Here is a 15364-nt window from a genome sequence, read left to right as displayed (position 1 = left end):
AATTGTGTTTTTATAGTTATAGTCCTGTAGGTATACATATAAAAAAAAAAACTTAACCAATATTAAGCTGATTTCTATGCTGTTAATGCAGATTAATGCATGTTGTATGTAGCTACCACTTGACTGAGTGGGAAAGCAGAATGTTAAGACTGTTGCAAGAACTGTTTTAATTTTTTGCTTGACTGCTAAGTTAATGTCAGAATATGTTTTTATATAAATGCTTTGTCCTGTACTCCTCATGTCCTAACTGAGTTTCTGACTGAATCACCAACTGGCAAACATACATGAAATGGCTTCTTTCATTGAAACAATGCTAGATAGTTTTCAATGGCTTTCAAATTCATTTCAAATGATTAGAGACATTGTGTCACCTACTAAATCTTCATTGACATTTCCTTTGTAATCAGTCTTCAGAAATGCCCACCTATGGAACTCAGTTTTTTTTTCATGCACTGTGATTTTTATCTTTTCATTTTGTGCTAAGGCACCCTTCGGAAAAACATTGCTGAAACAACTGTGCTGGTCTAAGTTGTTCAAGTTGTTACCATCTACATCTCATGTAGTTCCTGAGGAGGGGCAGTGGAGAGGGAAGTGTGAGTCTTTTCTTCCTGGCAACAGATGACAGGATGCGTGGGAACAGCACATAGCTGTGCAAGGGGAGGTTCAGACTGGACACCAGGAAAAATTTCTTTACTGTGAGGGTGGTCAAACACTGGAACAGGCTTCCTAGAGAGGTGGTTGATGCACCCCATGCCTGTCAGTGTTCAGTAGGCATTTGGACAATGCCCTCAATAATATGCGTTAACCTTTGATTAGCCCTGAAGTGGTCAGGCAGTTGGACTAGATGGTCTTTGAAGGTCCCTTCTAACTGAACTATTCTGTTCTGTTCTGTTCTGTTCTGTTCTGTTCTATTCTATTCTATTCTATTCTATTCTATTCTATTCTTTGTAGCAGAAGTGGCTACATAAATTGTGCAAGTACTCCTCATCCATTCCAGTGTAGGATCAGACACAGTTTGAACTGCTGCTTCTGGAAACTGTTTAAATGATATGTGTGATTCTGCAGTGAAGAAGTGTGCTCACACAGTAATTTGTCCATACAAGCATGGTGGGTTGAAATCTCTAGTAGAGGAGAAATCAAAATTCTCTTCTCCTGTAGTAACTTCTGGGAGTGCTGGCTGCTATATGTGCAGTAATTTTCCAATAATACTTAATGTACAAGTCTTATTCTGTCTTGCAACATTTTATGCTTGAACTTCTGGCTGCTGAAGTCAAAAACTGCTTGACACAGTTTTCCTGTTAACAGGAATAACAGCCTCAAGGTTGCAGGAGAAATGTAAAAATGGGGTTCGTAGTTACCGAACATTCAGAACTCAGCAAGGAAATAATTGCATTTAAATTTTTTTTAAATCATCATTTCTGCTGTCAGTCCTGACACTGCAGTTCTGAAATTGAAATACTGCACTGTGTGCAAAGTTTGCTGTCCCAACAGTGGGGATAGTTTCCCTACAACAAATATCATTTTTAAGATCATGTGGCAGTAACGGACTAGCAAAACCATTTTCGATGCAAGATCTGACCTAGTCTTCTCTGGAGACAAAATCTAGACCAAAGGGTTATTTAAATGCCTAATGTCGGGTGAGATGTTAATAGCAATCAAGCGCTGCTGTAGTGATTGTTCATGTAACTTCAATTGAAGATACGCACTTTTCTGCTGTAACCACACTTTTTTTTCTGGTAGATTTGTGAGAAAGCAATCACACACCAACAGAGGGTACATAGGGATTCATATGTACAATATAACTACATGAAGGCAAAGCTGGGATTAACACCTTCTCCTTTTGCATATCATAAATTTGTTGAATGAGCCCCATGGAGCACTGAGACCATTCTGTCATTTGTATGTGCACTGGTAGTGTGCTTAGTACTATGCAATTTACGGTCTGTCTCATTGTCTCAAAGAATATATGGTATGTAATATATTTGTAATATATTGTATCTATGTGATGTGTATAGTATAATTCACAAAAATATCAATGCAATTTTACCTTTTGTACAGAAAACTCTGTCTCTGAATACCAATTCTAACTCAAGATATAGTGAGTGTTTTTTAAAGGTGCAGAAGTTAGGTTTTAGCAGTCTGTAAAGATTGACATTCTCTTTCTTTTTCCTACAGCTGGACCATATAGTGGTTTAGGTGAAGTCATCCATCGAGAGAGTGTTCCAATGCACACATTTGCCAAGTATCTCTTCACCTCTCTCCTACCTCATGATGCTGAATTAGCATACAAAACTGCACTGAGAGTCATGCGGTATGTATTCACAAGTCATCTAGAAAGAGCACAAGTAGAGATCGGGAAAAGGGGGAAAAGCTTGGTAATTAAGACCTAGCCTTTTTTGTCTAAAAGAAGCATCGTTCTCTTTAAGGAAAAATTACGTTGGTTCTGTAATCTGTAAAAGTGAGTGATGTTTGTAGTAACTACAGTATAATCATTTATAAATGTAAAATTAATGTTTACCTACAACTGTAAAACAGTGTTCTCTGTTATAATCTTTCCTTCTAGAATCCCCCTCTTGGGGAATGTGGCTTTGTGTTCAATGATGACAGCTTTAACATGTGTGTTTGTGTATATGTGATGGTAGTGGTGAAGAAATGAGGAAAGAGGCATCTTACCAGCAGTCTCAGTATCATTTGTTGCTTAGTCTGTTCTGTAGGACTATTTGTTCCACCAGTCTTCTTTATAAATTATCTCTCGATGGTAGGTTTGAAACCATATGGTGTGGTCTGACACAATACTTTTTTCTTGTGCTTCATAACTAAGCAGTCTTATACACTTTTGAATATCAGGATTTAAATGGAATACATCATATGACAACAAAATGTGTGACTTGGATACCATTTGTCTTCAGTAATCGGGAGAAAGGTGTTTCTCAGGGAGTGCTCAGTATGCGTTGGCTTTATCTCAGGGCAGGCCAGACTGTTAATGGCAGCTAAGAAGAGCCTTCTGAAATAAGTTTTAAGGGCCTAAATCATCAACAATAAATCTATGTTGTCCTCCTACAGTGCACGGAAGAAACTGATCTTATCTGAATTTTGTGGTTGCTGTCAAGAACTTGTAGTAAATGATGGTTGACAAAGAATAGCCACAACTGACTGCTAGGAGCAATCAAGTCCCATATTAAAAACATGAGTGTTGGGTTTTCCTGGTCATTATTATCAAGAATGATTGCACAGTGATTGAAGGACATGCTATCCACATAAGTAGTAGTTAGCTTCATCAGACAAGATGTATCCTAGTGGTTTGGAGTTGTATATTTTTTCTGGAGTTTCTCCAGAATGATAAACAGGGAGAAAACAATTATGTGTTCAAAGGACTAAATGGGAAGGCATGCATAAAAACAAAGCATATCTACTCTCAGGTCAGGCCAAAGGTCTGTTTAGCCTGGTTGTTTTGTATTTTTGTTGTTGTCTCCAAACATGTCTAGTAGTGGATGTTAGGGGAGGAGTTTCAGAAATATGAAGAGTGACCTTGCATCCTTGCTGCTTGTGATTAGAAATTTAGGAACTAAACTGAGAAGACAAAAATGCATTATTGATGAACTGTTGAGAACATTCAAATGTTATGATCAGAAAGCTGTCTGGGTCAGCTAGGTACACCCCTTTTCTTTCAAGGCAAGTTAAGTGTATCAATAACCTCGGTCATATCAGATCAGCAAGATAGTACAAAATTTGTATTAAAAAGAAAAAAAGTAGGTCATTTTTTGTAAAATAGACTTGTGTCCTTATATTTATTTCTAGAAGAGGGAAAATTGAGCATCTTTTCCTCCATGGCAGGGAGGAAATGGCAATGGCATGGACAAAAATATCAGCTGGAAATTAGTAAATGTGTGTGGTGGTTTTACTCAGGTGGGCAGCTGAGCTCCACCACAACCGCTCTCTCACTCCCCCTCCTCAAAGAGGAAGGGGGAGAAAATACAACACAAAGAGCTCAAGGTTTGAGATAAGGATGATGTAATTAAAGGGAAAAGGGAGAGGAAAAAAAAAAAAAAGGCCATGCGGAAACACAGAGAGAGAGGAAAAAAAAGTTACTCTCTACTTCCCATCAACGAGTGATGTTCGGCCACATCCTGAGAAGCAGGGCCTCAAAACACGTAACAGTTGTTCGGGAGGACAGGCCCTTCCACCACGAGAGCCCCCCTTTTTATTGCTGAGTGTGACAGCATATGGTATGGAATGTCCCTTTGCTTGGTTTAGGTTAGCTGCCCTGGTGATGTCTCCTCCCCATCACTTGCCCACCCCCAGCCTGCTGGCTCTTGGGGGCTTGGAGGGAGTCCTGATGCGGTGCCAGTATTATGCAGCAATAGACACAACACTGGAGTGATACCAGTACTGTTCTAGCTACGAGTGCAGAGCACAGCACTATGTGGGCTGCTGCAGGGAAAGTTAACTCCATCCCAGACAGACCCAGCACAACCTCCACCCCTTATTCCATAACCTTTGTGTCACACTCGGGTCCCCCATACTTTAGTATATAGATATTCTCATTACCACTGTTCCCTGTCCATTAAAATATTTATAGGTCTGTACTTCTTTTCATTCCATAGGCCTCTCCCCAAAATGTTCATAAGAACTGTTGATGGTTTCAGCTTCATCTGTCAAAGTGGTCACTCAGGGCAGGCGGAGTTGGTTTTCTTGACGCCAGCACCAGCTTAAGTCACTGCTGCACTTGCCTGGTTCCTTGCAAAGTTGACCTGTCATTGGTTCTGCAGTGTCCTTCTGGAGAGAAAAATACGATGAAAAAGGCTCAAGGGTTGAGATAAGGGCAGGGAGATCACTCACCAATTACTGTCATGGGCAAAACAGACTCAGCAGAGGGAGATTAAAGAAATTTATTGACTATCACTAACAAGCTAGAGAAGTGAGAAACAAAGAAAACAAACTAAAAACAACTTCCCCTCATTCACCTTCTTCCACCTCCTCCCCCCAGGCGGCACAAGGGAACGGGGGAATGGGGGTTACAGTCAGTCTATAGCGTTTCTCCACCGCCTCTCCTTCACAGTCGCTCTCTTCCCCTGCTCCAGTGTGGGGTCCCTCCCATGGGATACAGTCCGTCCCAAACTGATTCTGTGTGGGCTTCCCAGAGAGTGCAGTTCCTCAAGAACTGCTCCAAATATGGGTCCGTACCACAGGGTCCATCCATCAGGAGCAAACTGCTCCAACGTGGGTCCCCCACAACTCCAGCCAGATCACCTGCGCCTGCGTGGGCTCCTCTCCACAGGCTACATGTCCAGCCCAGAGTCTGCTCCTGCGGGTGATCTGCATAGATCGCAGCCTCCTTCAGGTCAGATCCACCTGCTCCATCATGGTCTCCTCCACGGGCTGTAGCGTGGAAATCTGCTCCGCCGTGGTACAGCATGGGCTGCAGGGAGACAGCCTTCTCCACCATGATCCTCTCCACAGGCCGCTAGGGAACTTCAGCTCTGGCACCTCCTCCCCCTCCTTCACTGTCCTTGGTGTCTGCAAGTTTGTTTCTCACTCTTCACTCTCCCAGCTACTGTAGTGTGGCAGGTTTTTTCCCCCGTTCTTAAATATGCTCTCACAGAGGCGCAAACAACATCGCTTATTGGCTTTGCTTTGGCCAGCAGCGGGTCCCTTTGGAGCCAGCTGAAACTGGCCCTTATCTAACATGGGGCAGCTTCTGGATTCTTCTCACAGAAGGCACCCCTACAACCCCCTGCTACCAAAACCTTGCCACATAAACCCTCTACAATACACTGCATAGAAATTTCTACAGTTGTTCATTCTTTTAGAAGCAGAGCACATTTCTTTCTTTGCTTCAACATTTTTCAAAGAAGTTAACTTCCCAAGACCATAGCTAATTGCTTTCCACACATAAAAGCATATATTGTCTGTGTACACTCCTGTCTACATGGATCGTTGACCCATGATGGAGTATGGAGTATTTTGCCTCTCTGTATTCAAAATCATCTGTTTGTGTTTCAGTTTTTGAATCCTCTTTTAGTGTGTGGAACACACGGTATGAAATTAGTGGAAGCATGAAATGCACCTCAGGTCTGCAAGGACAGGGTTTGCTGTCCTTCATGGTCACTTCCGTGTCTGTCTACAGTTCTCTTCTTGCAGCACCAAAACACATACAGTGGAGCCTAGGAGAATGTAGATCTGCAGTTGACTGCTCACTTGTAATCTGAACTTTTTGTTGCTCCCTTGTTTAGCCTGAATTTCACCCAGGCTTTGAAAGCCAGGCTTTAACGGTGATGTTTAATCACAGGTTAGCTTTGCTAAGACCTAACTAAATAATTGATGTTGGGAAGGAAAAAAAAAAAAGTGAAGAATGCTAAATCTGTTGTAGCTTGTGCTTGTTCTGCTGTCCCCTAACCTTGCCAAAATTGCATGAAAGTCATACATTCACAGCAGCATTTCCTTTTCACAGCAAAGGAACGTAGAGACTGGCAATGAAATTCAAACTGACAAAAGATTTCCCCCAAACAGCCTCTTCCTTTCATGCTCTTTTTCTATTTACTGTTACTCATAACCTAATAATCCCCTTTGCATTTTGTAGTTGGGATTTTTCCTGTTTAATGAAACCATTTAATAATGCATCTTTTTCCCCCCTCCTTCTGTGCTTGGAAAAATCAGCTAAAAAATTTATACATATTTTATTTTTACATATATAAAGCTATGTAAAAAGGTTTTTCAATGGGACTAAGAAAGACATTTGACTCTTGATACAAATCAAAGGGGCAGTTGGTTAATCTGTATTTTTTCATATTATCATGTGCATGTGTCTGAAAATATTAGTAATAACGTGCTGATGGTTATTTACCTGGTGTGTTGTAATTGTATGTGCTTGCTAAATACCCTAACATATATTCAAAATGACCTTTCTCAGAGAATTCTTAAAGATACTCTCATATGCCTTAAGAACCTACATAAAACTGATTGAACTGTTACAGGTACCTTAAAACTGTTTTACGGTCTCCATTCTTACTGTGAAAAAAAAGTCATACGCTCCAGTTATGTAAAGAACTTAGGTATTTATTTAAGTGCAAAAAATGGTAAAGTTTATTCCATAAGAAATATCACAGGATTTTTAATATTATTCAGTATTTGAAATATTATTGACAAAAGAGATCCAATTTCCTCTGTCCTCCCAGATGACTTCCTGCTAGAATATCACTTGCATATGAAAGCTAGTAGAAACAGAAACATGGATTAGTGGCACATGGCAATAGGATTTTAGAACTGTCGGACACTCATATGGAACTCATGTGGACACAGCCAGGCAAGGTCTAAATTAACTACCTCAAACACTAGTGCAAGTGAATCACAGATGTGTGTGACTTCTCAGAGAAGTTTTCTGAATGCTATTTTGACTCTCTCAGCTAGACCAACTATAACATGACCAGCAGCTTGGCTAGTTTACTTCTACAGGTACTGTAGTTTAAGTTATATCTTCAGAACACAAACATGTGAAAGCTATTCTTTTTCATCTATACATACTCTATATAATTATTTCTCAAATATAATATCTAACATTCTCTTGGTACATGTACACACCTTACTCCAAACTGACACTTGATCAAATTGTTCAGTCCCATGATTTTATGGATGTACTGGTTTAGGACTCTGTTGCGTTACGGAATGTAGCCAATTAACCGTTATGGGTCCGGTCGGGTTCAGGATACTGAACTATCACAGTCACAGATTCACCAATAATGTAGGTATGTTCTGAGATGCTACTCAAGGGCTCCTGCCTTTTCATGAGTTAATCTTAGATGGCTTGATCTTGCTTATCAATACCCAAGCTCTGCAAATGTCTCCCACTTCCTGCTGATCTATAACAATCTTTCATATAGAAGATGTTAATTGTAGTAATGTGCTTGAGCACATGATAGAATAGGCACAGGCCAAGTGAGACAATAGTTGAGTAATGCGGTGTGACTTCCTTCCCCTGCAAGGTAGAGGGGTGCATAACCTTATGGGAAATATCACAGATTTCCCCTTCTCCCCTACATGTTGTGTCTAGGTTTGAGGTTGCAGCAGAGAAAAGACTTGTGGTTATGGGCTGTTGCATTGTGTTACAACTTTGCTTGCTCTGAAAAGCCAGGTTTGGGTTGCAGGTGAGATAGCTATCTGGTCAGCTGTGGGGAAGAGGAAACAGAAAACCGGTGAATGAAATACTAAGAATGCCTCCCACCATGTAGGAGGCAAGATCTCGTAGAGAGGTTCTTATCTTTTTTTAAGCCCCTAGATAAATCCAAGCTTAGAGTGTAATACAGCTTTGTTATGTGCCTATGACATTATGCAGGACTCTCTGTGCTGAAAAGCAAACCAAACAGTAATATACCACACAAGGTAATTATTTAACCACACATGGTAAAAAACAAACAAGCAAACAAACAAAAAAGAAACACAAAGAACAAAGATGGAAGCAGAACCACCCTCATATTTAGAGGACAGCAGTGGGAGAATAATGCACTCATCAGGACATTCTGTTCATTTCTCTGCTTTGCCATAGATTTCCTGTGTGTCTTGATGAGGCATTCCTTAGCTTCTGTATTCCAGTTTACCATCTGCAAGTTGAGGATACAGAATCTAAAAGTGAAGATGAGGGCATTAAAAGCTGTGTGGCTATAAAAAAGTAATAATAAAAATCAGTACCTGTGATAGTGGGGACAATATAAATATTATGATAAGGGAGCAGTTTTAATTGTCACTGGAGGTATTTCTGGAAAGCATGCTTCCCTACTGTATTTACTCCTTTTTCATACATTTGAGTCGGATTGTGTCTCATAGATGCTTCCTGAGTTTCAGAACTTCATAAGATTACCGCTGCTTATTCTATGGATTAGTTTCTTTGCTTTATGCTTAACTGGCAAATTAATGTTGTCAGTAGCTTGGGAAAATACAACTTGCCTTTGTATGCCCTCAGCCAGAGAACAATTTGTGTCTGCAAATTTTCATGCAATGCTTTTGTTTTATTGCTATTATATCTTTGCTAAGATAATTATTACTGAGAATATCTTACAGATATTAGTGCCTGGGTATTATTTTGTGCAGTTGCATATTGGCAAATAAAATGCTGTTTTTAATACTGCTTTAAACTAGTTTAACATATTCTAATAGAAGTATCTCATAAAGAACCTATAATGTCATGCAAAGTACTTTTGAGACTTAATCAAGCTGGTAAAGCAGGGAATCTGTTTATTTAAATGAAGCTCTGGTGTTCTCTGGCTATGCTGAATTTTTGCATGAGTGAAGGGATGTGCAGGAAGCATCAGAGTCCTACAGAGAAAATTAGGACCTCTGGGTGTGGTTTAGGTGGGCTCACAGATGTGTGTTAACTGACTCTAGCAATACTAAGGCACTCTAGTTGGCTATAAGGTTAAATTTATGGAACCTATCAGTCACTGTTTCCCCCTTCCTCTCCCCACCAAACACAAACACACACACACACACCAGGAATAAAGTGATACTAAGGAAAATATTTATTTCAGATAATAGACAGTAGTGTATATTGCTCAGAGTATTTCCTTACTAAGGAGCTTGATGTTCAGGTGCATATGAATTTGATAAAAGATGTATCTGAAAACCGTAGGGGAGGGGGTAGGTAGGATTTATTTTTTTTAAGGCATGCTTAGTATTAAATGCCATGATGTTCTATTAAGTGAGCTATTTAGCATACTTTCATGTTCTTTTGTGCATGCGCTGTTCCTTGAGATGCTGTTGCGTTAAGGGGTGTAGCCAATTAACCGTTATGGGTCCGGTCGGACTCAGGGTATTGAACTATCACAGTCACAGATTCACCAATAACGTAGCACGCCCTCACTCTAGTCGCGTTCAATGAGAACTATCACGGCTAGGAACAATGCAATTAAGTGCAATTTATTACAGCAACAGGTACGCAGGTTCTTTGGATTGCTGGCAATAAATTCACTGTCTGCAAAAGCAAGCAAGCATGCATGAAACACACAGGTACACACCTGGTATAACCAAGCGTTCAAAACTTACCCCACGGCGTCCCAATGGGGGGGGGGGGGGGGAAGAGAAGCTCAGCCCATCGACTGACCCTAGAAGTCAGAAGGTATCCTTCGTGATGGTATCTTCCCTAACATCCCCTCTCTCTTAAGCCAATTAATATTATTTTCCATCTTGAGCTTGAGTGACTCTAGTCATGCATATCTTGGTTATAATTGGTAAAAAGTTTTCTCGCTTTTGTTTAAAGGTATAGGCTCCGAGAAATTCACAGCGCGTGCTCAGTGAGGGCTGGTCGCACCTTGGAGGCGGGTAGCTTTTGGGATGGAGGTGTGTTTTGGTATTATAATGATATTATAATGAGCAAAAGTTCACTAGAGTAGAGCATTTTGTCAAAAACATGACAGGTCGTTGGCTCAGGGTAGCAAATGTGCAGCTTATCGCTCTCGGTGTGCACAAGAACAATCGAGTCCCCACCTGGTCACAGAGCCTAGCCGTGATGTCTCCACTCTGCTCTACACTCCGTACTGTTCCTTAGAGTCAGCACACCAGGTTCCCCTAGTGCGATAGCATCTAAGGTTGGAGGCCTAGGGAACGCTTAGGTAATGCAGCTACACTCCACCCTGAAAGCTTCTTCAATGCTGTACGTTTTCTTTAAAATGTGAATATTAGTTTAATTTGCCTAGTCACTTTAGGCAATCACACTGCATAATCCACCCTGTGACTATAGTCACTCAAGCTTCATGACATTTGGAATGTGTCAGGTATATCACATACATTCTCAGGATGAGGATTATCGAGTGTACGTACATCATGTAGGGATACTAAACGTTTCATCATAGTCCAGAGTTTAACATACAAACTAATTGTTAGTATAAAGCATAATACAGTGAGTAGTAACAAAACAACAACAGGGTGAAGCATCTTGTTGAAGATTCCTGTGGCAGTTGACAACCATCCAAACAATGTGTCCCACCAACAGTTTTTCATCTTTCTTTATTCTTTCCATCACTTGATGTGTTTCTTCTATATCATGATGGACAGTAATCAAAGTCTTTCATCCATTTTCTTGAACTTGTTTCATTAACTGCTTCAAATCTTCATGTAACAGTAATTTCTTCACCAGGGTAAGGTTCATTCCAATAGGCATAGGCAGCAGATCATGGAGTATAATTTCAGTGGGTAAAGTTCCTCCTTTTCCCTCTCTAATAATAGCTGCTGCTACAGACTATATCCATAACTCTGCTTGGATGCAGCTCAAGGAAGGGAAGTATCACCTTGAGTTTTTCCAAGGGTATTTACAATTAATTGATTATATGATTTTATTGGTCATTCCAATTTCCTTAGGTCATCTGTAGTAGCAGTTATTCTACTCATTAGAACCTCGGCATCAATGCTCTTTAATATACCTAATCCTGTTCCCAATAACCCAGTTGCATCTTGTGGCATGTGCCAAGATTGTTTCAGAGAACATCCATGTAAGCACACTAACCAGCCGGTGTAGGCAGTCCTCAAAAAGGTGGTCTACCCTTTTTAGAGACCAGCTAGGGTTAAAGAGAACTTGTTGTCCCACATTTTTAATTAGGTAAGGACCTGTGTTGAAGACGGAAGGAGTTAGACTAATGGGAGGCCGAGTTGGTACATTTTCAAATATCTGCGGGAGCAGAGGCTTCTTGTTCTTTACAATCGACGTGGATGTCGCTGTACCAATTGTAAATTCGAATAGCAATTCAGTGCCTCTGTAACCCCAAAGACAGTACGCAGTTATAGGTTTGGTGAAAGTAAAATTGTGCCAGCAATTAGAATTTGGTTCAGTTATTTTGCTAAAACTGGTACTATAATTTTGTGGTCTGGAAGAATCAGCATAAATTGTCTTAATTTCAGTCGGCCTATTGTAAGTAGACCCATTAGTTATTTGGCAACTGATTTGTATTGTCTGGCCTGAAGTGGCTTGAAGTTCAGTCATTCAAAGTGAATCATTCCAACTCCATTCATCTTTTGAAAATATCTTTTTTTTTCCATGAAAAACTAAAGTAGAGAGATTTAGGTCATTTATGTTTTGCAGTGTTCCAACACTTGCACTATACTGTGACAATGCATGGTTTCAAGGGTCATTATGAGATGTCACAGTGAAACACCTCAGCTTCATGCGCAACCACAGTAGCTAAGTTTAAGTTTTCCCTGATGGCATGTGCTCCCATAATCCAGTGTATTTAACATGGGCTTGGGACCATGGCCATTTTGGGTCTTTTTGGCTATGAACCAAAGGGGATTGCATTAAGGTCAGGGTAAAGCACAGCATTATCAATCCAAACTGCTGATTTGTGATTCTCCAGCTGTCCGCACGCAGTTCACTCAGGATTCCTGTGAACACAAAAGCAAAGAAAATATGCTCGGTTGTATTCAACCATCAGGGTTAGAAAGAGGGTGAGAGAAAAATCTTTGACTTCCCAAGTGTAGGGATTTTTGGGGTTAGTTAATACCACTGTGACTGTTCCAATCTGAGGCATTTTCACCAGCACAGGTTGTCCAGTATAAAATCCTGTAGGATGTTTTTCTAGTTTATAATAAACCTTTGGGGTGATTGTATTGGTTGATGCACAGAAGGCTTTCACTATCTCTACCATGTTTGGAACTGCAGCAGTCAAAGGTGCAGTGTTAGCATTTAACTGCCTGTAATCCACAGTAAAATGCCATTGCCTGGTTGGTTTCTTTACTGTCCACACCGGCGAATTGTAAGGTGAATGAGTCCTTTTAATAATGCCTCTTCCTTCCAGTTCTGTTACCACCCCGTCAATCCCCATAAGTGCTGCTGCTGGCAACAGATGTTGCCAAACATCAGTGATTTTAGTGGGGGGTAAGGGTATGGATGTTAGTAACAGACTCAATTTCACTGTGCCTGAATCCCTTTGATGTGTCGCAAAACTCCACACAGTTCCATGTGGGATTTTCCACATTTGCCCATACAGTATGTCAAATCCTAAAATATTAGTATATGCAGCAACAACTAATACTTCTGCTCTGGTTAATTTCTGTTCATTTGGCAGCCAGAGTGAAATTTTTGCGGTGGGGCATTCTTTTTCCACACCATCGATTCCTGTGAATTTAACCCTGTGTCGACCAGGCGTTATGCCCAGGGTTTGTGCTGTCTCATGTAATTAACAACATTTGGGCCCTGGTGTCAATGAGAAAGTTTACCAATATTTTTTGGGGTCCAACGGGAATGGCAATGATAGGGTCAGAGTGTTCATTAGAGAGCCATTGAATTGCTAATGCCCGCCGAGCAGGGTGGCTCACTGCCTTCCCTGGGGATAGTTTTTTTGTTGAGCTTCCTCCTCGTCAATTAGGCTGGGTGCAGAAGGTGCACTTTCCTTATGGGTTGGGGATTTTCCAGTTAGGCAATTCTTCCCAGCTGGAATATTTTTCTTACCCAGAGATCAGACTAATGTACAGAGGTCCTCCATAGAGGCACCACACAAGAATGGTCGGGGTGCACCCAAAGCTAGGGCCTTACTCCACAACTCACCCTGTTCCTTATTAAGTTTCAATCTCTCTTTGAGTTTGGGTATCTGGGGTTTTGAGTATGGATTTGGCAAACTCACCGGGAGTGATCTGGGGGCTTAGTACTGAATGAACTAATATCTATATCTTGTAGGGCACAGATAAGAGGGGTTAATCGAGCTGGGTTGATAGGAGTTAACAGCGGGGGTTTCCTGAATTCATATCTTTCATATATCGCCTGAATGCAGGCTTCTTTCTGTACTGCTACAGCCAGGTCAGAATAGTTTGTGGCTCTAATTTCCAGGAGTTCCCCTCTCTCCTGGGGATCTCTACCCCCTGCCCAGTATACAGCTCATTCAGTTATAGAGCAATTATGGTCTCCTGGTGTGGTAGTTAAAAATACTCCTGGTCCCCAAAAGCCTCTTGCTTCTTCCTCATTCAACATAATTTGGTCTCCTCCTTCAAGAGAAACTCGCCACACATACTCGACTTCCGATTCTCCTGACTGCCTTGAGAACTTCTCCTGTATTCTTATCAACTCTGCTGGTGACCATGGGATTGTTCGCACAGTAGTGAGGATTTCATCATCAGCAGTGGTCTCAGTTTTAACTAAAGGTCTCAAAGAAATCAATTGAGGTTCAGAATAATCAGTCTTACTGGTATAACCAAGTGTTCAAATCTTACCCAGAAGTGTCCCAGTGGGGGAGGAAGATACCATCGTGACTTCTGGTTATACCAAGTACCTCCCCAGTAAACTTAGAAATCTCTGGAGTCTCTGTGCCTTTTTAATGCGTTAATAGCCAGGCTGTGTACCTGTGCATTTTATGCATGGTAGCTTGCTTTTGCAGACGGTGACTTTATTGCCAGCAATCCAAAGAACCTGTGTACCTGTTGGTGTAATAGATTGCACTTAATTGCATTGTTCCTAGCCGTGATAGTTCTCATCAAATGCAACTAGAGTGAGAGTGTGCTACGTTATTGGTGAATCTGTGACTGTGATAGTTCAGTATCCTGAACCCGACTGGACCCATAACGGTTAATTGGCTACATTCCGTAACGCAACAGAGTCCTAAACCAGTACATCCATAAAATCATGGGACTGAACAATTTGATCAAGTGTCAGTTTGGAGTAAGGTGTGTACATGTACCAAGAGAATGTTAGATATTATATTTGAGAAATAATTATATAGAGTATGTATAGATGAAAAAGAATAGCTTTCACATGTTTGTGTTCTGAAGATATAACTTAAACTACAGTACCTGTAGAAGTAAACTAGCCAAGCTGCTGGTCATGTTATAGTTGGTCTAGCTGAGAGAGTCAAAATAGCATTCAGAAAACTTCTCTGAGAAGTCACACACATCTGTGATTCACTTGCACTAGTGTTTGAGGTAGTTAATTTAGACCTTGCCTGGCTGTGTCCATATGAACTGTTATATATCCTTAAGTAGGATCTCTTAACTGTTGCTCTTCTGCATCTTACTCCATAAGGGAATTTTCTTTTTGTCTCTAAAATACTTCACAATAGAGATGGGTGTTCCAGAATGGAGGTATCTTCTAGTCATTATAAAGTAGTTCAGAATTTCAATAAATTGTCTGTGGATGACACTTTACTGAGGTTCAAATCATGTGCAAGCACACATAAACACGTTCATGGTTTCTTTATTGGATATCAAGAAAGAGGACACAGACAAGGGGCAGTTAGCATGTTACAGGAGTGAATCATTAGGAAGCCTTCAATATAGGAGCATACAAACAGATAAGTCTTCACTTTTTTGAACTGTAACTTGCTATAGGGTTGTGAGTGCCTATTTTTGTTCAGCCACTCCTACTTTTCCTGTTGGCATTTATCTTGTATCTATTGTATTG

The 15364-nt window shown here is 40.7% G+C and overlaps 2 protein-coding genes across 6 annotated transcripts in view; one reads left to right on the top strand and one right to left on the bottom strand.

Moving 5' to 3' along the window:
• Positions 1-15364, top strand: part of LOC308184716 (zinc finger SWIM domain-containing protein 6) — a 228049-nt gene that overhangs the window by 193180 nt on the left and 19505 nt on the right. For all 5 annotated transcript variants that reach the window (XM_080572079.1, XM_080572077.1, XM_080572076.1 and 2 more), the window contains one exon: positions 2176-2311. In XM_080572079.1, the coding sequence (XP_080428205.1) occupies positions 2176-2311 (136 nt within the window). The remainder of the gene's footprint in view (positions 1-2175; positions 2312-15364) is intronic.
• The window catches only part of LOC308184776 (uncharacterized protein), a 120247-nt gene that overhangs the window by 87983 nt on the left and 16900 nt on the right, over positions 1-15364 (bottom strand). The gene's annotated exons all lie outside the window — the stretch shown is intronic.

The sequence above is a fragment of the Anser brachyrhynchus genome (genome assembly GCF_964034855.1).
Source record: "Anser brachyrhynchus genome assembly, chromosome: W".
NCBI lineage: Eukaryota > Metazoa > Chordata > Aves > Anseriformes > Anatidae > Anser > Anser brachyrhynchus.
This window is presented reverse-complemented; position numbering and strand designations above follow the sequence as displayed.